Source organism: Myotis myotis, unplaced genomic scaffold, assembly GCF_014108235.1.
Source record: "Myotis myotis isolate mMyoMyo1 unplaced genomic scaffold, mMyoMyo1.p scaffold_m19_p_8, whole genome shotgun sequence".
Taxonomy (NCBI): Eukaryota; Metazoa; Chordata; class Mammalia; order Chiroptera; family Vespertilionidae; genus Myotis; species Myotis myotis.
The window spans coordinates 64,052,008-64,066,837 of NW_023416390.1; the positions used below are offsets into that span (position 1 = coordinate 64,052,008).

Consider the following 14,830-nt stretch of genomic DNA (forward strand, 5'->3'; position numbering starts at 1 on the left):
GACATATCAATCGGTTGCCTCCCGCACGCACCCCAACCAGGACCTGGGATCAAGCCTATAACCAAGGCTCATGCCCTTGACTGGAATCAAAACTGGGACCCTCCAGCCTGCTGGCTGAAGCCTTATCCACTGAGCTAAACTGGCTAGGGCTCCCCGCCATTTTTTAATTCAAATCTTATTTGCAGTCGAGTGACATTTCTGCAGCAAAGAGAACAGAGTCTTACTTGAAGGGTGGAGGTAGATAATGTCTTTCACTGTGAAGTCTCGGGACTGTGCAGCTTTCAGACAATCAGCCAGCAGGCTCAGCAGCAGGAGCCAGGCCAGGGCAGGGCCAGGCTCCATGGCAGGCCCAGGCGTCACTCATACAGGGCGCCCGGGAGCGGGGACTCGGGACCACGGGAGAGCACTGGCACCTGAAATATGAAGCAAGAGTCATCTCAGTGTCCAACTCGAAAAAGCCACAGGACTTGGCTGAGGTTTTGTGTTGGGAGCAGAGCATCAGGAGGACAGGGAGCCCAGGGCACAAGGAAGTGGGCAGACGCAGAAAGAAACTTTATAAACGGTAATTTTAGAGCACTTAGAAAATTCCGGCCCAAATCTCTTCTGAATCAGGTCGCTCAAGCTCCACTGGTAGCAGTCCCCTCTAATATCCAGCAGAGATGCTATCAAGAGAGATTGAATTTTAATGAAATCCAGCTATTTTTTTGCCAGGAGGCCAGGGGATGGCTGCCAGAATGCAACAATAAATAAGTCAGGTACAAAAGCTCAGAAGCATTTCCCTGATAATGGTGCAGGCCAAGGACGGGAGTACAGCCTTACTGGGTCACGGTGCCCATGCAAACCTGCACAGGGCAGACTTTCGGATCTGGGGAATAAAGAAATGTACGCAAATGGGCCTCTTCCAAACCAAAAAGTGCCTTTCTAGCTCAAAATCCCTTTAACATAAGTAGCATCATTGGCTAGGTGCTGTTGAAGTCATATACTGGTACAGGGCGTCCCAAAAAACATAGACACATTTTAACAGCTGATAGTTCAATTTTGAAAATGAAATGTATTTTAATAAATACTGCCTTTATAATTATTCAAAGTGTGCATACATTTTTTGGATAATATATATCTATATATCTATATCTATACATCCATATCTATATCTATATAGATATATGAAGTAATATATACATATACATATATACTAACTACTATTATAATCCATTTGCAGTAAACCAAAGTCCAGCAAATAGAGGAGGTGATTCAGATCCAGGCAGTCTGATCATTGAGTCCACATTTTTAAACACTAGGTGATACTGTATTCTTCGAAAGATTATTTTGTTGTGTGTACACAAAAACTGCTGAAATGAGATCAAGGTATCAGTGTAGCTGTAAGCAATCATCATTCTGTCCTCTACAGTATTCTCATTCTGTCCTTTTCAATTAAAACTGGGGTCAGGAAAACCTTCTACTAGGGTTGAATTGTCCAGCTACTAAGATGTAGATATATACTGAGTGGCCATATTATTATGACCACCTGATGTTTGTAGGCAAATTAGCTGTAATTTTGTGCTAAAGTTGCTAGAGGGTCAGACCATTATAAATAGGGAAGGAGGTTGTTTACCATGACAGAAGTGATTTTTTTCTGAAGACATAGGTAAACAATGCGATTTAACAGCCTTTGAACGTGGGATGATTGTGAGAGCCATGGAGCGAGTATCAGCAAAACAGCCAAAGGCCTGTTGGAAAAAAACCTTTGCTGTCTGCAGTTACCAAGATAAAACGTCTCCAATTCGCACAGGAACACAAGGATTGGACAGTTGATCATTGGAAAAAAGTCATGTGGTCCGATGAATCACGTTTCCAGTTGCATCTTGCAGATGGCAGAGTGAGAATTTGGCGGAAACAGCATGAAAGCATGCACCCCACATGCATGAGTACAACCCTTCAAGATGGTAAGGGCAGTGTTATGGTTTGGGGCATGTTTTCCTGGCATGATTTGGGCCCTTTAATTCGTGTGGAAAAACGTCTAAATAGTACAACATACCTAAGTATCATTGCTGATCAAGTTCATCCTATCATGTTGATGGCATATCCCAATGGAGATGGCTTCTTCCAATAAGACATTGTGCCATGCCACGGTGCTGGTATTGTGCAGGAGTGGTTTCAAGAACATGAGGGAGACTTTACCTTGCTTAGGTGGCCCCCACAATCACCAGATCTCAATCCAATTGAGCATTTGTGGGAGAAGTTAAAAGAGCCATCAGGCAGCTGGTTCCACAACCATCAAATCTCACAGAACTGGACAGTGCTATTCATCAGGCATGGTGTCAGATTCCTCGCATCACCTTTCAACATCTCGTGGAGTCAATGCCAAGAAGAATCCCGCAGTATTGAAGGCAAAAGGTGGCCCAATGAAGTACTGAGGGGGTGGTCATAATAATCTGGCCACTCATAATATATATAAATCCCACATTCAAAGGCTGTTAAATCACGTTGTTTACCCATATCTTCAGAAAAAAAATCACTTCTACTGTTGTGGTAAACAACCTGCTTCCCTATTTATAATGGTCTGGCCCTCACAACTTCAGCGCGAAATTATAGCTAATTTGTCTACAAACGTCAGGTGGTCGTAATAATCTGGCCACCCAGTGTACAGTGGGACTTTGATTTAGGAGTTTAATTGGTTCTGAGACTGAGATCGTTAAGGAGCTCGTTAACTCAAATTACTCTGTCAACTCAATGCAAAAAATCGGCCGAGAGACAGCTGGTATCACTCGTAAGTCAAGGTCCCACTGTATATCTCAATTTATATGTGCTATTTGCTTTCCAACTTATTGTTTTCCTATAGTCACCTTCTATTTTCCAAATACCAGCATTCTATTGCCCATGCAAGTGGTCAAGTTAGAAAGTCACTTTACTTTTAACATGCTAAAAAACACATGATTCGAACATTTTGTTTACAAATGTTAATACCAATGTTCAATGAGCTTTTTAAAATAGCATAACAAGAAACCTATATGACCTTATTAACCAATGTCATCCCAATAAATATCATAACCTAAAAAAAGAAACAAAATAGCATAACAAAAATAATTCTAAAATTAGAACAAGAGTAAATGTATTACAAAACAAATTTAATAGAGAAAATCAACATGAACTAATCAGATATTAGAACATACTACAGAGTAATATTAATCAAAGAAGAAGAATAAAAAGTGTAAAAATGAATACAGAGAATGGAACATTCCAAGGAGCTCAGAAATAGATCCAACTATTTCCATAATATAAGCAATTTTTCAAAATTACAGAAGAGAAAAATATTAAATGGCAAGAATTATGATAACTTGATTAAATAGTGTGAAAAAGATGAACTGAAATCAAACAACGCACAATACACTAAAATTAACTCCAGATGGATTGGTGTGTTCTTTTGTTTTAAGAAATAGACAATTTGTTAGAAAAATAAGAGTAGAGCTCTTACCACCCTGTAGCAGTTTGATGATGCCAGCCGGGCCAATTTCATGCTCACGGCATGTTTACAGTTTGGCTCCCCATGCAAATTTGTGTTCAGGAAGAGAAGGGGCTGCCCGCTCCCTTAATAAATGTGAGTGTCAGGCCCCGTGCTAGCCACTTAGTTGAACAATATGATGAGGAAACAAATATCACTGATATCCTCCCCTTGCGAGTGACAGAGAGAAACATTGTCTCCTCCTGAATGAATGCAGTGGTGGTTCATTGTCCATGCACCTGGTCAGGAGAGGCTGCACCTGAGGAACACATCCGCACAGCGTCCCGTGGCGAGAGCCCGGCACATCAACACCCCCTCCTCACTGTCGGCAGCAGGCCCAGGGTGAGGAGAGCTACCTGGTTTTATTTTGATATCATTTAACATTAAATATCAACTAGTTGCCAACCTAAGTTCTTTTTAATGTGAAACTGAAAGTCCACACCAGTGCTTCAATATATCAAACAATGCAAGTGGCACATTTTTATTAGAGCATTTTTTAACCACAGTATTCCTTCTGATTATTGATTTAAAAATCTCCCTCTGCATGGTACTTTCACTAAGAGTTATGCATTACTTAATGGCATCTGAAATTTACCTTATTGCAACCTCTGCTGCCTGGTTACCCAGCCACGAGCCTTCCTTTTGCAGCATGTTTGGCTATACATGAGTAACGTACAGACATGAAACCCTAAATGCCTGGGATTGAAACTAACTCCAACATTTTCTGGCTCTGCAACCTTGAGCCAGTTACTTAACCACTCCATGCCTCAGTTTTCTCATCTTCAAAATGAGAATTAAATGAGTTACCACAGGACACAGGCACCAGGGGGGTGAGGGCATGAGTGGGGGTTGGGGGGCAATGGGGGGGATAAGGACACGTATGTAATACCTTAATCAACAAAGAAAAAATGAGTTACCACACGTAAAGCACTAAAAATAGCACCTGTCACACAGCAAATTCCATGTAGTATTTTCAAATATTTTTACTATTATTGTTTTCTTCAAATTCAGTCAATATACTGTTCTATGTGAATTGAACCATCAACTGTGGTTCAATATAAAGCTCTCTTTCCTTAAATCAGAAAAAAACACACATAATTCCCAAAACTACTAGGTATGACAAATAACAATCCGTCCTGACATCTGCCCCAATGCCAGCTAGGAAGGGACAAGGCCAGCGGAAGAGAAAGGGAGGCTCCCTCCTACCACTAGGACTTTAATATGCTGAGGCTCACACAGACCCAACTGACTTCCCGCCATCCCTCATCAATGAAGCAAACAGGTGGGTGCTGCCCTTCTACTCTCTCCCCCATACCTCGCCCCGGCTACCCTCCCAGGCCTTTGTTCCAGCCCATGATCCTTACATATCTGCTTTGGTTGGATTTACTTGTATAAAAGATGTTGAGAGAGCACAGGTGAGGAGCACATTACCTTGCAACCCTTCCAAGGCTCCAGTCTCCCTGTGTGCTGTGTGCACACGCTCACACATGGTACTCATGGGGAAGGATCATGCGTTAAGCTAAAGCAGTCATTTCATTCATTAAAAGAGATCAGCTCTACTTATAGAAAAGGGCAAGCTTAATTCTTCAGGCCTGAATTGTTTAGCAACAAGTTTTCAAATCTGGGAGATTCAACTACTTTTTTTTTTTAAATCCTCACCTAAAGATATTTTTTCCATTGATTTTTGGAGGGAGTGAAAGGGAGAGAGAAAGAGAGAAATAGAAAGAGAGAGAGGGTGGGGGGAGAGAGAGAGAGAGAGAAACATCAATGTGAGAGAGACACATCGAGTGGTTGCCTCCTGCACATGTGCCCTGACCAGGGCTGGGGATCGAACCTGCAACTGAGGTACATGCCCTTGACTGGGAATCCAACCCACAACCCTTTAGTCTGCGGGCCCACCCTCTAACCACTGAGCCAAACTGGCCAGGGCTCAACTACTTTTTTTAACATGAATTTTATTTGTTTAATGGAGAATTTCCAAAGTCTTAAAGTAATTGAGTCACTATTATCAAAACACATTTTATTGAGGAAATTATTCTTTCTTTAGAAAAAAAAGTATTTCTAGGTTTATGTATGAATAGAAAAGAGACTGAAAAGACAGACACCAAAATGGCATAGGATTTTGGATAATGTTCCTTTTGCTCAGTTTGCATATGTTTAATGTCATTCTTTGTGTTCAATTCGCATGCTTAGAACATTTCAATGAGTATGTCTTGTTTTTATAAAGACGAAAACAGACGAAAACTGTTTAAAATACAGTCCTCAAAGAATGAGTTTGACAGAATAATTTCACTTTTTAATCTACAAAGGAAAGTCAGCTTTTACCTACAGCCATGAACATAACCTCAAAAATGTCCCTGCCTCTTCTCTAGAAATAGAACCCGCACTTCACAGGCTGTCCTCTCCTTCCCTCTTCTACCAGGCCCTTCCCTTAGCGTCTTAGCCCGGGTACCCCTGGCAGCAGAATCTAGGGACAGGAGTACAGGTGCTCACACTTTATCTGGGAGGAGCAAGCCCAGGAAATTGAGGATAAAGGGAAGGAGGGAATGTGGAAGAGAGAGAGAGATGGGCTGGGGAGAATATGAAACTGGACAACATAAAACAATGTGATCCTAATCCTAGGTTACTATGCTGCTCACAGTTCACAGGCCACATAGAGACAGGACTGCAAGGAAGACCTGCACCTCAGTAGAGTCCATGGAAGGAGAAAAGAGGAAGGAGGAAGGATTTATCTGCCCAGTTGCTTCCTGTCTCTTGTTCCCCATTGATCAAGGTTCACTCCACGAAGAACTCACTCCCTTCTATTTGAATGTTATTAATCCTTGTAAATACCCTTGTTCTTTTTTTAGGGCGTGTTATTTTTATTGTATACAATTTTACTGGTCTAAAATTCACCATTTTAAAATAATACAGTTCAGTGTTTGGGGTATATTCATAATATTGTACAACCATCACCTAGTCCAGAACATTCCCATTACCTCCAAAATAAAATGTGGCACCCATTAGCAGTCACTCCTAATTCCATCTTCTCCCTACTCTCTGGCAACCACTAATCTACTCTCTGTCTTTGTGGATTTGCCTGTTGGGAACATTTCATGTAAATGGAGTCATAAAACACATAGCCGTCTGTGTCTGGCTTCTTTCACTTAGCATAATGTTTTTAAGGTTCATCCATATTATAGAGTGAATTATATTTATGGCTGAATTATATTTCATTGTATTGATATACATGTACTTATCTATTGATTGGTTGATAGATATTTGGGTGGTTTACACTCTGGGGTTATTGTGAATAAAACTTATTAACATTTATGTACATGTTTTTGTGGAGGCATATATTTTCAATTTTCTGGGCTATATACTTAAGAGTGGAATTGTTGAGTCTTATGATGACTCTATGTTTAATTTTTTTGAAGAACTGCCAGTCTTTCACAGTAGCTGCACCATTTTACATTCCCATCTCAGTGCTCCAATTTCTCCATCTTTACCAACACTTATTTTAACTAAAAAAATTGATATCCATCTTAGTGAGGATGACATGGTATCTCATTGTGGTTTTAATATGCATTTCCCAAGTGACTAATGGTGCTGGTCATCTCTTCATGTGCTTACTGGCCATTTGTATATTTGCTTTGGAGTAATGTCTATTCAGATTCTTTGCCCATTTTTTAAATGAGGTATTATCCTTTTATTGTTGAGTTGTAAGAATTCTTTCTGTATTCTGGCCTCTGTACCCCTTTCAGATACATGATTTGCAAATCTTCTCTCTCACTCTTCTGGTTGACCTTTCACTTTCTTCATGGTGTCCTTTGGCACACAAAAATTTTTAATTTTGATGAAGCCCATACATTACTTTTTATAAAGCTTTTGCTCCCTTATAAACGTCAAGCACTAAAAAGAAGGATCTGCATACAATTCAGAGTGAAAGAACGTTGTGTATTGTGCAGCAGCCAGGGCTAGGTTTCCCGCTGCTCTTTTCCATGAGAAAAACTGGACAGACAGGACTGATTATTAATATCACCAACGGCTTACATCCCTGCAGTAAATCATGAATCACTACCCACTCTATTAGTATTTTCTAGGAACTGAAAAATGAAAAATGAGTGACATGCATTCACAATGAGCCTATTACTGAATACGGGCCCTGCTGAGGGGGCTGTACCTTTTCTGTATATATTCTCAATGTTGGTGGAACTTTACCCTTTAAACCTCATCAATACGATGCTGGACACGCTCTGATAATATGAGGGGTCTTTTCTAGAACTTTGATGCTTATCCCTGGAATCCACTGTGCCTTTGGACTGCTCTAGACATTTAGAAAGGCTGTTGCATTGATTTCCATTTTATGTGCTGCTATTTGAATATGCACCGAGGATCCCGCTCCTGACTACAGCTCTCTTTATGAACAAGCACATTCTCATTTTCACAGCTCTGTGACCTTTCATTTGTTATTTATGAGCTTTTGCAAATCTAATACCACTCTGACAGATTTAATTTGTGCTCTAAATTACCTTTGCATGAGTTACTCAACTGCTGGTTTTATTCCAATGGATTACTTGTTACATTGTGAAACAGAAAAAAAAAGTTCAAGATCTATTAGAGTTCCTCCACTTGAGAGAAAGTTGAAAAGAGTTGCATTCTGTGTTTGACCCCCTGGTACGAGGTGGTATAAAAGAGGATTTCTATATTCATCAGAGCAGCAAAATGATAGGACCACAACCCAGGTTGAGTTTTACAAATCCACACCCATACAGAGTCCATAAAATAAATACTCTTAATTCCTTAAACTGGACACTAGAAGACAATTAAGCGCTTCTGGAAGCTACATTTATTGAGGTACCAAGTATTACATAAAACATCTCAGTACTAAATCAATATATAAGTTATTGTGAAGTAAGAACTAATGCAAATCTAAATACTTTTCAATGATATTCATATTAAAATCTGAAATGCTTAACAAGAGAAAAATGGAATTCTGAAGCTCAAAACATCATGACGTCTTGATTTGATTTTTAATATGTACAGACTAGACTTGATAGCAACTTGACTTAATAACCTGAAAACGTCAATTCATCTTCCAAAAGTATCAAATAAGGTATGCCTTCCTGAAACTAAGTCTACTTAAATACATCATTCTGATCCTAGTACCTTCTCACAGTTCAGGTATTGCTTATAACATGTGGTAGTATTAAACAATGTCTGCAAATTCGTTGATAAGTCTCCAATGAGAGGTGGAGTTTACATCCCTTCCCCTTGATTCTGGGCCAACCTTCTTGACCAATTGACCAGAGTGTAGTGGAAATGACACTGTGTGTCTTTCAAAGCTAGGACATAGAAGGTGATTAACTTCTACCCAGTGCTCCGGAACACCCACTCTGGGCCATGTAAGCAGTCCGGTGTTCTGAGTGCCATGCTGTGAGGAAGCCCGAGCAGTGCACACACAGCTACTGAGACTCCTACAGAAAGAGAGCTATCTTCCCAGCTCCAGTTGCTCCAGCCCTGTCTCTTCCCCTCTATGCCAGTTCCAGCCACTGTCTGAATGTAGCTGGATTAAGACTCCAAGCGAGAACCACGACACTAAACGCTTCTCACATTCCTGACCCACAGAAACCACAAGGGATAGATGATTGCTATGGCCTCACACCACTAAGTTTTGTGGTGATTTGTGATGCAGCAATATGTATCTGGATCGTGAGGAACTGGAGCAGGAGAGCTAATGAGGAATTATAGTTCAGCTCATGAAGACAATTCCAGTTTTCACATTGGACGCAAGGTATAGAAATCCAAATCAAACAGGCTGTAACCAAAACTGAGGGGCAGAAGGGAGGGAGAAAAATTGTACTATCTCACCTAACTGCCCAGTTTGGACACAGCGGGACTTTTAACCCTGTAATGAATTTCCATCTCTCAACTCTGCTTTGTCCTCTCTTTTTCCATTACTCTCATCTAGGTCTTCCCAATATGTGACCAGCTGCTTCAGAAGCATTCCCAGACTGTTTTTCAACTGTTCCAGAAAAAGCCCTAAAAAAGTAGGGCAGTCTGTCCTTGGATCATAACTTGCCAGGGGAATGTGGAAGTCCGTTGGCCAGAGCTGGGTCGTGAGCATGTCACTGGGACAAGTTCATCATACAACTATGGAAATCACGTGCTTTGAGAAAAGAGAAGGTATTGATCTCCCAAAATAAAATGTAGGTTTTGTCACCTGAAAAAGAAGGACTAAATGCTGGGCTAGCAACATTACTCAGATGCCCACTACAATAAATAATACAGAGTTTGAAATAACCTCATTAGCCTGCAAATGCACAATAAAGCTAATGGTAGCTCAGATAAATATCTTTGCAAATTCCAGAAAGTAGTGAAATTAGCATGATTGACATGATTTTCTTTTCTTAAAATAGAATACCACTCCATTACAACTTTACAAATAAAAATATACAGTTGAGCCCTACCTGGTTTGGCTCAGTGGATAGAGCATTGGCCTGCATCAGCCTGCAGACTGAAGGGTCCCAGATTCGATTCCAGTCAAGGGCACATGCCCGGGTTGTGGGCTTGATCCCCAATAGGAGGCATGCAGGAGGCAGCCAATCAGTGATTCTCTCTCATCATTGATGTTTCTATCTCTCCCTTTCTCTCTGAAATCAATAAAAGTATAATTTTTTTAAAAAAGAAATATATATATATATATCCTATCTAATAATAGATAAACAAGGTAATTGACCATACCTTCGCTACGCCTCCCATTGGCTAATCAGCACGATATGCAAATTAACTGCCAACAAAGATGGCAGTTAATTTGCATACACAGGCGCTCAGCGGCTATCGGCTAGTAAAGCCTACAATCAGAGCTGAGAGGTCCCCTGCCCAGGCCTGATGCTTTGGTCAGAAGCGTTAGGCCTGGGCATGGGCGGAGCCTGGATGGTGGGGAGCAGGGGGAGGGCAGCAATGGTGGAGAGCAGGAGAGGAGACCGCGATTGCCAGGGGGCTGGGGGTCCCCTGCCCAGGCCTATCGCCTTGGCCACAGGCATTAGGCCTGGGCAGGGGCAGAGCCAGTGATTGGAGGAGCTGGGGGTCCCTTGCCCAGGCCTAATGCCTTGGCCACAGGCGTTAGGCCTGGGCAGGGGCGGAGCCGACAATCGCAGGGAGCAGGGGCCAAGTTGGCAATCGTGGGGAGCTGGGGGTCCCCTGCCCAGGCCTAATGCCTTGGCCACAGGCATTAGGCCTGGGCAAGGGTGGAGCCGGCAATGGCGGGGAGCTGGGGGTCTCCTGCCCAGGCCTACCGCCTTGGCCAGAGGTGTTAGGCCTGTGCAGGGGTAGAGTCAGCGATTGCGGGGAGCAGGGAGGGAGCTGGCAATGGCGGGGAACAGGGGCAGAGCCAGCGATTATGGGGAGCAGCGGCTGAGCTGACAATTGAGGGAGCTGGAGGTCCCCTGCCCAGGGCTAATGACTCTGCCAGAGGCGTTAGGCCTGGGCAGGGGCCAAGCCAGCAATTGGTGTGAACTACAGAGGAAACACCTTTTCTGACTGCTCATTGGCTTAGCTCCCTATATGCCACTGGTAATATTCTTAGTAACTTGGGTAATAAGAATCCAAATAGGTGATCTAGGGTTTTTTACCACACTCCTGGAGAAAAAATGGAAGGTCCACTGCTGTAGGATTAAGAAATGTCATATCCTGTCCTAGCTGGTTTTGCTCAGTGGATAATGCCTCGGCCTGCCCACTGCTGGGTTTGGGTTCAATTCTGACTAAGGGCATGTACCTAGGTTGCAGGCTCCTCCCTGGCCCAGGCCCAGGTCAGGGCTCATGCAGGAGACAACCAATCAAAGTGTTCCTTTCACTTTGATGTTTCCCTCTGTCTTTCCTTTTCTCTTCCACATTCTCTAAAAATCAATGGAAACATATCCTCAGGTGAGGATAAAAAAAGAAAGAAAGAAAGGTCATGTCCTATGAAAGACACATCTTGAAATGCCTAAAGAAAGTTGTCATTTTTTCATGGTAAAGGGACTGGAGTACATGTTGATGAAAACACCTTGGTGGCTGTGGTGACTGGCAGTGGCTGCAACAGTGGGGTGATGGGGCGGGTGCCTTCTCCTGATCACCTTCCACAAAGGGAGGCCAGACTATGGCTTAAGTCCACTCCCCAAGGGGAGCAGGGAGCAGGGAGTAGGACATCCCCTGATGGCTCCCAGTAGCTAAGGGAACCCCCCCATCCAGTGCACAAATTTTTGTGCACCAGGCCTCTAATATATATATATATATATATACTTGAAACAATAGTTTGGGTGGGCATTTGGAATCCATTCTGCCCTATACTCCCCCCTTCTTATGGCATGGCTCTTCTACTGACACCCACCACGTGCTTACATGGTCACTGTGATTGGACATCTGATCTGAGCCAGGCCAATCAGAGTTCTTCCTGGGTATTTTTCAAGCCAGAATTGGAAAAAAAAACAATCAGCCTTTTCTGATATAGAAATCCCCAAGAAGTGAAACTCAGGTAGCTATATATGACATGCTCCTCCCCATGTGGAGGGGAAAGAAGAGAATGAAGCTTGTTGGCCAAGCTACACAGAGATCAGAGATGATGAGCCCCAGCTATGTGTACCCCTTGCCTTTTTGACCATCTTTTCACTCTTCCCTTAGAAGCCTCAGTCTCCATATAATATATACCCCTTTTGCCCAAGCTAATTTGAGGTGGATTTTTTGTCCCTTGCAACTACAAGCTCTGACCAATTCAAGAGTCTTCCAAAAGAGTCCACCCACTAGCCTATTTTTCCTTTGTAATAAATAAGCTTTGCTTTAATACTTCTTAAATGTTTATCTACTAAAAGGTTAGTATTGGTTTCAAAATGTCAATAATAGAGAACTAGTCAGAGATTACCTCTTTCAGACTTCATGGACATTGGTGTTTTATTTTCATAACCTACAGGGAGATAGATGTTCACACATTCCCAACCTGAATTGAGGATCTATCTGCTTCAAAATCCATGCTTAAAAAATGTATTTCTTTTTCTGGAACCCCTTGGCGAGGCTAGAGTTACAGAAAAGAGCTGCCTTTCTACCTTGTCCTCATCTTATTTAAAGGTCAATTGCATCAAAAATGCTTCAATTCCTGAAGGATGTTGGCTGAGTATGCCTAACGGTATATTCGCATTTCTAAAAGATGTTGTATTAACTCTCTTCTGCTTGCAGGCTATATGCTTGTTGCTTCCTCTATCAATTTGAAGGTTCTCTAGAACTGACAAGAAGGCATTGTGAAGGGCAAATAGCCATAAGGGGACAAAGTCAAAGAACTCTCTAGGCAGGAATGAAACTCTGGGCACATTTTGGCCGTAGCCTGCAATTTTTTATTTACTTGGAAGGGAGTGGCAGTTTGGAGAAACTTTTGCTTTTGTGCCTTTAATTAAACACTTCTATATTTTTAAGAATGTCATGTCTTCATTTATTTTTTTTCTAGGAATTTTCATCCTACAGACCTTCCAAATATGTGAAAGTACAAAATGTACTCAGAAACAATACAATAGTTATAAATGAATTAAATCTCAGATGTAATCTCATGTTCAAAATAACCTTGTTCCAAATGTAACATTCAGATCACTAGGCACATGTCTTAAGAAGAGTTACTTTGGCACTGTACAGAGGTGGTCCACTCTGTATTTAGGGGGGTGGTGCCTTTATCCTTCCTCTGCTAATTTAGGGTGTTTCTAAAATTCCAGAAACAAAAAAGTGCCAGCAATAATCAATCATAAAGCAGACACTACCTGCTGTGAATCCGTGGAGATATTCTGTACTATTTTAACCAAGTTTGTAAAATTCTTATTGAATTTTTGGGGGAGACATTGGTTAATAATATTACACAGGTTTCAGGTGTACAATTCTATAATACAGTATCTGTACATTGTATTGTGTGTTCACCACCCCAAGTCAAGTCTCCTTTATCACCATTCCCCCTTTACTCTTTTCTACCTCCCACTCTCTAGTAATCACCATACTGTTGTCTTTGTCTCTGAGGTTTTTTTGTTTTGTTTTTGGCTTAATCCCTTCACCTTTTTACTGAGCCCCAAACCCCCACCCCTCTAACAGCTGCTGGTCTGCTCTCTATATCCATGAGTCTGATTCTATTTTGTTTGTTTATTTTGTTCATTCGATTCCACATGTAAATGTACTTGCTCATTTGATAGGTGTGGAGAACCCTTTCAGAATTTCTTATAGGGTAGGAGAGCCAACATGTGCTCTCTCTTACTGTGAGAAAAATTATAAAAATAACCAACATCAAAAGAATGGCTTATATAAAAATGCTATGGTTATATTTCTTTCATATCACTGGGTTCCTTAGCAGGTAACCACTAAATCTTAACCAATGTTTCTCATTTAATAAAGAATGTGCTTTTAAAAACAAATCTTTCCATGCACTCATTCTCCATATTTCTGATCAACCAATACCTTGTGCTACACACAATACATCTCCTAACAGCTCCAAGACCATCACAGCTTCACTTGTGAAAGGGTATCGGGACCTGCTAAACTCATAGCTTAAACTATACCTTGACTTTTCAAATTAGCAAAATTATTTCAAGGAAGGAAAAATTTCCTCACCCTGGATCTGAAGCCAAAAGAATGTGTGGGATGCCCTCCTACTTCTGTTTCATTAAAGTAGTTCTTCCTTTGTAATGTACCATCTTCACTTACAAGTCTCTATAAATAATGGTTAAAGTCTATTGTAGCAAAACAAAATATAATAAGATCTAATGTAGTATTTATTCAGGCAGAAAAAGATATAGGAGTTATTAATAAAAGCAGATTATTCTTGATAATAGAAACTTTTTGTTATTGCACCTAAATTAATTGCCTTCTTAAGAGAAAACAAATGCTGTGTTAGTCTCTTGTGGATAAGGAAACGCAGGTACGCAAACTGACTCCTGACCACTGATACTGAAAGAGCCACGTGAGAGTCCTCCCTCTTCCTCCTTATTACTGAGTTTTCCTATTTCTGATCCTCAATGTCCTTGTTCCTACTTCACTTGTTCACTCATTCATTCACCACCCTCTAGGACAGTGGTTCTCAACCTTGGCTGCACATTAGAATCACCTGGGAATCTTTTTAAAATCCTGATTTCTGGGCCTCCTCCTCCGGAAATTCTGTTTCTTTGTTACTAATGTTGTGGCCTCACCCCATAACAAAGAAACAGAATTTCTGGAGGATGAGGCCCAGAAATCAGGATTTTAAAAAGCTTCCCAGGTAATTCTAATGTTCAGCCACGGTTGAGAACCACTGCTCTAGGAGGTAGGTATAAATAATGTTATATTATACATATTACTGTTAACAGTTTTGGC

At 41.4% G+C, this 14,830-nt stretch overlaps 1 protein-coding gene across 4 annotated transcripts in view; it reads right to left on the reverse strand.

Annotated features, from left to right (window-relative positions):
- Window positions 1-14,830, reverse strand: part of LYPD6 (LY6/PLAUR domain containing 6) — a 193,427-nt gene that overhangs the window by 26,617 nt on the left and 151,980 nt on the right. For all 4 annotated transcript variants that reach the window (XM_036320152.1, XM_036320154.1, XM_036320151.1 and 1 more), the window contains exon 2: window positions 225-413. In XM_036320152.1, the coding sequence (XP_036176045.1) occupies window positions 225-342 (118 nt within the window). In that variant the 5' untranslated portion in view covers window positions 343-413. The remainder of the gene's footprint in view (window positions 1-224; window positions 414-14,830) is intronic.